Here is a 9,755-nt window from a genome sequence, read left to right as displayed (position 1 = left end):
TGGTTGTTTCTTAGTTTTCCAGGAAACAAGTGAATGACCCAAAAAAATTCAATAACCAGTTAAAGATCTTCGAGTCATTAGACAGGCTGCCCAGTCAGCATCTGAAAAGCCAGTGATTTTGAGATGAGGCTGTACTGGATAAAATAAACCTTTAGACACAGTTCCTTTAAGATATTTAAGAAGATTTAAAGCAGCCTGCATATGAACATCTCTTGGTTGAGACACAAATTGGCTCAAATGCTGAACACTATAAGAAATATCAGGTCTGGTCATTGTGAGATAAAGAAGTCTGCCCACTAATCTTCTATAGGGACCAGAATCCTGTAAAATAACACATTTGTGTAAAGACAGTTTAAGATTTGGTGGAAGAGGAGAAGGATTAGGTTTGGCAGCAGTGAGATCAGCATCCTGTAACAAATCAAGAATATATTTCCTTTGATTCAAATAGGTCCCAGTGTGAGTTCTGCAGATTTCAATTCCCAAAAAATATTTAGCCAAACCAAGATCCTTTATGGTAAATTTGTCATCAAGAGCTATTTTAGTAGCTTCAATCTCTGCATCTGAATTTCCTGTTATTAATACATCATCCACATAAACTAGAGCAGCAGTGAAGCTATCTGCATTCTTCTTGACAAACAGAGAATAGTCATGCTTGGATTGAATAAATCCAAGAGTACAAAGAAATTTAGAGAGTTCATGGTTCCACTGTCTAGAAGCCTGCTTTAAACCATAGAGGGATTTGTTAAGCTTACAAACTTGACCAGGAGAGGCCTTGGAATATCCTTCAGGTGGAATCATGTAAATCTCTTCATCTAGATATCCATGCAAAAATGCATTATTGATATCCAATTGATGCAAAGGCCATTCCTTTGCAGTTGCCATAGCTATTAAAACTCTAACAGTGGCCAACTTGGCAACAGGTGAGAAAGTGTGCTTGTAATCAGTCCCTTCCTTCTGGTCAAAACCCCCAATAACCAATCTGGCCTTCAATCTTTCTATTGTGCCATCTGGATTGTATTTAGTTTTGTACACCCATTTAGAAGAAATGGCTTTCTTATGTTTTGGCAAAGAAGTAAGTTGCCAAGTCTGATTCTTCTCAAGTGCATCTAACTCTTTGTTCATAGCCTTAACCCACCCAGAGTGTTGACTTGCTTGAGCAAAAGTCTTAGGTTCAGTGGTAGTGAAAACATTTGCTAGAAAAGATATATGATCAGGTGGAATATTATCTAGATCAGACCTAGCAAATAAAGGATATGCAGGTTGTTTGGCTTTTGGTTTTGGAACCACAAAATCCTTTAACTAAGAAGGAGTACCCTTGATTCTATTAGACTGCCTCAAAGGAACAATAGAATTAAGAGGAAGATGAGAAGTATCATGCATATTAGGAGAAGAATCTGATTGAATAGGATTAGAATTAGATTGAATGGGTAAAGCAGAAGGAAAAGAAGTAGTTGCATTTGGTATATTAAGAGATGTTTTTGTTTCAGAGAGTGAAGAAACAGAAGGATGATCAGAATTTTGAGTATGTGGCACAGAATCAGGTACAAAAACATCATCATCAGAAGTACATGTGCTGAAAGAAGGCAAAAAAGAAACTGGAGAATTATTGGAAGTTGGAATTTTGAAGGGAAAAATGTTTTCTTCAAAAACAACATCTCTACTGCAAAAAAAACTCATGAGTATCAATATTATACAATTTATATCCTTTTTGAGCAGGAGGATATCCAATCAAAACACACCTCATTCCTTTAGGAGCAAATTTGTCTTTTTGAGGTTTTGTATTAGAAGCATAGCAAAGACAACCAATAGTTCTTAAATGATCATAAGTAGGTGGTTTATCATGAAGAATTTCAAAAGGAGATTTCCAAGACAATTGAGCCATTGGCATTTTATTAATAAGATAAGTTGCAGAAAGTACACAATCTCCCCAAAATTTTGCAGGCAACCCAGCATGCAACTTAAGTGATCTAGCCGTCTCAATCAAATGCCTATGCTTTCTCTCTACTACACCATTTTGTTGAGGTGTATAGACCATAGACTTTTGATGAATAATAACTTGATTTTCAAGTAAGTAAAACAAGAATGATTAACAATTTCAGTGCCATTGTCAGATCTAAGAAATTTGGGCCTTTTCTTAAAGTGATTCCATACATAGTTGGTGAATCCAGAAAGAATACTCAAGATTTGATCTTTTGTGTGAATAAGATATGTCCAAGTAGCCTTACTCTTTTCGTCAACAATGGCGAAAAAATAATGGGCACCATTGATTGCAGGAGCTTTATAAGGGCCCCAAAGATCAACATGAATTAATTCAAAAAGCTCAGAGTATATAGTTTTGCTGACAGGAAAAGGCAGTCTATGAGTTTTGGACAATCTGCAACTATCACAATGGAAATCACTAGCATTCAAATGTTTACAAATACTCACATGAACAAGTTTAGACAAAGAAGGATGTCTTAATCTTGCATGTACAGTATGCAGAGTAAGAGGTTTTACAACAGGCATAGCAAAATTGCTAGAAACAATGCCATTATTGGAATTTTTAAGCAAACTCAAAACAAAAGGAAATTTAGAATGAAAATCCTCAATAGCTTGAGTAGACTTTGGAAGAGAAGGAAGACATGTGTAAAGACATCTGGAACCTTTTCCAACTGCCACAATTTTGCTAGTTGAAAGGTCCTGAAATACACAAAAAAAGTGGGAAAGAATTGAGCAAAGAGTCCTTGGGTAAATAACAATTTCCCAACAGAGAGCAGATTGTATTTGAACTCGGGCACATATAGGACATATGTAAGAGTCAGAGAAGGTGTTATGGCAATATTCCCAACAGTGAAAACGGATTTGGTAGTCCCATCAGGCAATTCTACCATAATAGGTTCCTTAAGTCTTCTAAGGCATGTAAAAAGATGCAAAAATGGTGACATATGGTCAGATGCACCAGTATCAATTATCCATCTTATAATCAATTCAGCACATTTAGATAAACTACTTGCAGTCATTGCAAAAGTAGTCATGTAGCAAAACCTTTTGGATTTGATACCTGCATGATGTGCAGAAGAAGTAGAACCACCATTAGGATCCACCATTGGTGCCTTTCCATGCATCATTTTCATCACTTCTTGGCATACTGCAGCAACAAGCTTCTGATCAAAACCACCTATACTAGAACTTGCACCCACAGCATTCTCATACTCCATATCAAAAGGTGTCTCATAATCCAAGCCGGTAGTAACTTGGGCAGCAAACTTTGGACCTCTTTTGTTGTTCTTTTTACCCTTGTACCAGTTAGGGTAGCCAACTCTCTCAAAACATTGGTCATAGGAGTGACCATCTTGATCACAATAAGTACAATGCTTCTTCATTTCAGTCCTTAATTGCTCTGTCCTAAACTGCTCTGGCCTATTTCCTCTTATATTATTTTTGCCATGAGTCTTATGATTAACAAAGAAGGCAGTTGGATCAGGTGTATAACTAGTCACTTGTTTTTGCCTTTCAACCTGTTGAACAATGTAGTATGCCTTGTTGACTTTAGGTAAAGGATCCATAGAAAGAATCTGATTCCTAACAGATTCATAATCATCATTCAATTTCATTAGGAATTGAATCAACTGAGACCTATCTTTCCTCTTAATGAATTTGTCAACAAGACTACAAGTGCACTCTTTCATTTTTCCACAAGAACACACAGGCAAACCATTAATACTTTGCAATTCATCCCAACATTTCTTCAATTTGTTAAAATATGCAGCAATTGAAAGATTTCCTTGATTGATTCTACTAAGTTCTCTTTCCAATTGATACACCAAAGGACCATTACTTTGACCATACCTCTCTGAAATCTCTTTCCAGAGTTCAGAGGCAGATTGAGTATACAAAAACGCTTCAGACAATTCAGTAACCATAGAATTAAGAATCCAACAAGTAACCATATAGTCACATCTAACCCATTTCTGTAACTTTTCTTCATCATTCACAGGCTTAACACATGTTCCATCAATAAACCCTAATTTCAGCTTTGCACTTAACGCCATTTTAATTGTACGACTCCATCCATGATAATTTCCTCCATTGAAAGGTGTGGAAGTAAGAGTCATACCTGGATGATCCGAACTGGCTACATATAATGGATCATTAACTGTGTTGTTCATTGTTGTTGCTTGAACAAAAGTAGAGTCTGGAACCGCCATAGATGAACAATCAAAGTTTGTTAGAACAAGAATCACCAGAAATCGCCGGAAAAGTGCCGGAAAACGCACAACAATTACTCTAACTTCAACCTAAACGATGAATAGAGGACAAAATTAGATCAATTTTGACCTAATTTGGAATTGCGAAACCTAGAATCGGATTCCATGCACTCTGATACCATATAAATGCGAAAGGATTTAGGGAAAATGATAATATTTTCACTCAAAATAAAATGAATTACAAGAAGTGTTTATATACACCTAACTAATCTGGTAACCGTCTATATCTATATATTATATCTATATCTATATAATTAACCTACTTATTAACAATATTATCAAACTAAATAATAATATAGGTTAAGCCCCTGATAGAATAGAATATGACAACTTCACCCCTTCACTCATGTAATATATCTTTATCAATGAATGTTCGCAAACATATATTAAGTTAAAGGAAAGGATAATGATAAATTAAATCAACCCCTCCAAAAGAGTCTAGTGGTTAACATTAATTATAAGATCTATATAAAAAGAGTGGCGGCGTAATTTGTTTTGCTTGTTATTTCTATGTAATGTTTCGGTTTGTATACAAAGTTAACTGGAAAGATTGATCGAGATTCTTTACGAGATCATCTCAGTGTGATATCATGTTGCACTTGTCAAATTCAATAAGCTAGCTTTCTTGATTTTTAATTATGAGTTTGAGTCGGATACCATAAAATATAAATATAGTAATATACTGTAGTAAAAGTAAACTGTTTATTCGAAATATGCAAGTATTAGTTGACGTGCAATTTGCATGGCAACTGGATCAAAGAATATTGATTAGGTTTTATCCTGCACTATATATATGTGTTAAACTAAAAAACGTGTCAGGGTTTTTGTTTTCTTTTTCAGTTTAATATAATTAAACCATCAATAAATTGGTCTCTTATTTCCCATTTGATCCACCAACCAATGTATGCTATAAAATTACATTGCACAATATCTACCGATCTACGTATAATAACCTATCTATAGAATCATGAAATACAGGGGTTTTACATAGGCTGTACATTATCAGAGCTAGTAGGGACTAAGGGGCCTCTTTAACGAGCCCAACTAATAGTTATATATTAGCTTATTATGTACATAAATGATAAATCCTTTAATATGACTCCTGCCAATCAGACATTGACCCATACATGTGAGAAACGTGATTTGGAAGGGTTGTTTTTTCTTTTCTTTCAATTCTTTTGGTTCTTTACTTAACAGTATATTCAATATTAGTTTATGACGGTTTATCCAACGAATGTGTATTATGTTCACGTGAAGGGATCAAGTGAGAACAACATATATGACAAGAACCGTGAGAATCATTACAAAATCATCTATAAAGGTTTTGCCCTTAGAGTTAAGGGCTACGCCCGTACCGTATACAACCACCACCATCTTTTGGATCGCCGTCCATCAAATCCATACCATTTTCACATGCGTCCGATAACAACCTCTTTAGAACGAAGGAGGGCAACGCCCGTACCGTATCCATACGTTTTCTTAACACGTAACCCATATGTTTTTTTACAAAATTTTTTTTTTTTAATGGGTTTTTGTTTAAAGAAAATAAAAAACAAAATAAAGTTTCAAAAAATAAAAATTAAAAATTAAAAAAATAATTAAAAAAAACACACAAAAAAGAAGAAAGAAATAAAGAAACTAGTGGTTCTCACGGTTCTCTCCATATTTATTGTTCTCACGTTAACCCTACCCTTATGTTCACAATGCATGTTTTAGTTTGAATTGCATATTTGCGTTATTACTCACTTATATGATATATCTAAGCTCATTCAATGTTTACACTTTCATCCTTTCTAAGGGACTTTCTAGGTATCATAATATATCTAAGCTCCCACAATGATAAATCTTAACTACGCCCCTGTTTGTACTCCTACTTTTTTAATGTTATGCACATACTGTGTACAACATCCTCTTTGAATAGATTGAACAACCCTTTTACAGATTATTTACAGATGATAAATATATTTTACTTTTATCTAATCAATTGGTTCAAACTACACGTTAGGCAATTCATGTGATGGTAAAGTTTGAGATTTTCTAACATCATCGCTCATCGCGTCGAAACTGATGATGAATGTATTAGCAAGGCGCACACTTTTTGACTAACAATGAGTTGCTAGCTAGAATGGCAGTACAGTATTAGAAATCAACATAATCTTTACCAACAGGAGATTCGTTGATAAATTTGTGTTCCACCTCTTAAAGAAAGCCATTCTTTGGCAGTGTGTTTTACTGGATAGCCATCTCTATATTCATACCAAAATGTGAAGCTAAAAGAAATAAGATAAGGAATACAGCCATATTTGCATTCAAGATACTGCTACATTACTCAAACCTGAAACAAGGCATCAGCAAAATAAACTAGAGGAGTTGCTTGACTTTTTTTTCAAGGATCGGGGGATCAACATCAATGCCCATATTAGCAGCAGTTCCTGCTATGATCCTCATTGCTGATTCGATGGTCGTGCAATTCAAATCTGGCAATTTTTCTGCTGCAATTACACGTAACTGATCAACAGTAACTTTTCCCACTTTTTCCCTCTGTGGGTCTTTAGAACCTTTATCCACTCCTGAAAAATATAAGTTACAACATATAAACTCAAACATAGTTGTGAGTGAATGATAAAATGAACATAAAAAAACATAAGATTCTTGTCTTGAAACAAGATAAATCAAGTTCCGACTAGCCAAAACTCGGTTAAGTCGGTGCGGTTGACCCACTAACTAATTTTGTCTCTTTTCCTTGGATCTAATGAATAAGTATGATGTGAAGTATGAACATCAGATCTATTACTTCAATAATGATCCAGCCCTTTTTCGAAAACAATTTAGAGTGTTATAAACACTTGCTTATGTTATGAGATACTTTTAACTCATTTGATTCGTTTCTCCTTTGGGTCAAGTTTATTTTTTACCTGATGAATCCATTAGCATTAAATTAAATGAAAATTAACCCAGTCTTCACATAATCGGGTTGAAAGGGCCATCCCTATCACCAGAATGCGTGAGTTCAAAGTAAAGAGCCTCAATCTAGCAAAATTTGCAGTAACCAAAAGCTTCCCATATGACAATTCAACATTTCTATACAATGGGTCTTAATTTTATGGTGTAAGAGCATATGACAATGTGATTATATATAGCATTCACATAATATGACGTAATATTATTCAAAAGCATTATTAATTTGTGGCTAGGTCAGAATATAAGTTGTTGTCAAATAACATAATCTGGCGATCCACTTGCTCATCCAAGACAAATTCTTGATCAAAAGCAAAGCTGATTCCTCAAAAGCTTCAACCTTGTGTCTCCCACTTGATAACTAACTAAAGGTCAGCTGACCCAAATCAATTCTTTAAAGAAGCAAATTTTCATCGGCAATACTGATTTACTGCCTAATCAGTAACCACCTGGTAACAACGTGACCATGTCGATCAACAACTACTGCAACTCGATGTTTGAACATGCGTTTTCAAAGGGATTTTCGCAACTTTACAATCAGAATCGAGTTATCACATTTATCTTGATAATCAATTTTATTACGGATATACTTCCAAACTTTGAAATATCGCCCTAATGAATCATTGAATCATTATCTTTGCTACTTGACTAAACAAAAGCGACAAGATTTAACGGAAAGCTAAAGACAAGTGCTAATATTTTCAGACTTATAAATAGCATATCCAAAAATTCGAAAATAGAATACCTGCAGCTTTAAGAAGCAAAACTGAAGCAGGGGGTGTCTTCAACACAAATGTGAAACTTTTATCCTGCAAATTTAAGCAAACCACATAATTTATTTAAAATACTGGAAGAAACAAACTCGTAAAACCCTAATATAAGAAACCGAAAGAAACGATATTAAAAAAGAAGAAACTAACATCATAAACGGTGATTTCAACAGGGATGATATAACCAGCTTTATCAGCAGTCCTGGCATTATAATCCTTACAAAAAGCCATAATGTTAACTCCCTTTGAACCCAACGCCGGACCAACCGGTGGCGCCGGTGTTGCCTTCCCTGCTTCTAGCGCCAGCTTAATTATTCCAGTCACTGTTTACCCAAACACATACACATTTACGCCCAAATTATATTATTATTAAAAAAATTAAAAACTTTTCAACTGTATAATAATAATAATAACAATAGTCTAAAATGAGTGGTTCTAATTTCTAAAACTTATAACTAATAACAGGGATGATAGATAAATCATTTCAGTGTCACATTGGCTTAAAAGACAAAATTAAGTAAAAAGAAAAGATAGACCTTTTTTGGCTTTGCCAGCAGGTTTAGGTGGGGCCATGGCTTTGACAGTAAGAGGCCTGAGGATAGCAGGGCAACAAGAGTGTTGTTTGTTGTAACGGAACTGAACAGATAAGTTTGAATTGGGGGATAATGGGATTGATGATAAAAATGAAGATGACAGATTGCAATTGGTTTGATTTTTTTGTCTGGAAATTTGGGAACTACAAATTGGATGGTATGTACTTGTGGATAATGAAGATGCCATTATTTTTTGGCTTTCAATTTGGATGATTGGAAAGTGGGAATGGGAAGGAGAGTGGAGTGATGAAGAACTGAAGAGGGAGAATGTAGATTGATTAGTACCTTATCTGTCTGTCTAAACAGGGTTGGTATGGACTGGGCTAAAGTTTGGCCCAACTATTTTGTATAAAATTTTTTAAAAAATCGGCCCAACTTCTTACATGCAAACCTTGATCACTTGTTATTTGCACAAGACTTTTGTAGATCATTTGTGAGACTTTGATGATTTGAAAAAAAGATTTGGGTTTAAGACTAGGGATGAAGCAAAATAGAACTTGGGGTGGGTCGAAGTGAAAAATACATGAAGTTACTTTATGGTGTTACAAAAAGTTTCGGTCAAGTTTGGGTAAAAAGTTGAAACAAAAACGAACAAAACAAACTGAATTTGTGAAGGTTATAAATTTACAGCCTGGTTTAAGCTAGAGATAGTAGACATTTGTTTCCCATATCCTAAAACCCTAAAAAACCCGAATTCAAATTAGGGGCCAAATTTACTATCAGGTCATAAATTTATGGTCTGGGCGACAAACATAAGGTTAGGGAACATAACTTTACCGTCAAGCCAAATTCTATACTCTATAACTAGATTTGACCCGTGTTAACATGAAGTTTTCATCCATTTTTCAGGTTTTTAGCTCAACCCAACTTACCAGAACCAAACCATACCATCTTAACCTAACCTGAGATGGAACCTAACCCATTCTATGAACTACCTATATAAACATTTATAAGCTTTAGTTTATACAGTATAGTCAATTATTATTATTTTTATGTATTAAACAAGATATTTTTCTTTCATGTGTAAAGGTTGTGAAAGATATTACAAGCTCTTTGTCAAGTAACTTTCAGCTCAAACGCATTTGATTTATCATCTGTTTTCATCCAATATTTGTACAGTACAATTTAAGCAAACTCTCTATTCATCTTGATGATCCAATAACTACATGTACTATGTACATGAGGCG

The 9,755-nt window shown here is 34.6% G+C and overlaps 1 protein-coding gene across 1 annotated transcript; it reads right to left on the bottom strand.

Annotated features, from left to right (window-relative positions):
* Positions 1 to 6,386: 6,386 nt before the first annotated feature.
* LOC122603193 (50S ribosomal protein L11, chloroplastic) lies at positions 6,387 to 8,838 on the bottom strand. Its single transcript, XM_043775834.1, has 4 exons — positions 8,512 to 8,838; positions 8,126 to 8,298; positions 7,951 to 8,014; positions 6,387 to 6,817 (listed from the first exon to the last, which is right to left on the bottom strand). Exons 1-4 carry the CDS (start codon positions 8,753 to 8,755, stop codon positions 6,609 to 6,611), a joined length of 690 nt encoding a protein of 229 aa, XP_043631769.1. The 5' UTR covers positions 8,756 to 8,838; the 3' UTR covers positions 6,387 to 6,608.
* Between the last annotated feature and the right edge of the window lie 917 nt (positions 8,839 to 9,755).

This window comes from Erigeron canadensis, chromosome 6 (assembly GCF_010389155.1).
Source record: "Erigeron canadensis isolate Cc75 chromosome 6, C_canadensis_v1, whole genome shotgun sequence".
NCBI classification, from domain to species: domain Eukaryota; kingdom Viridiplantae; phylum Streptophyta; class Magnoliopsida; order Asterales; family Asteraceae; genus Erigeron; species Erigeron canadensis.
Note: the sequence above shows the minus strand (reverse complement) of the source record. Positions and strands in the feature narration are given on the sequence as shown.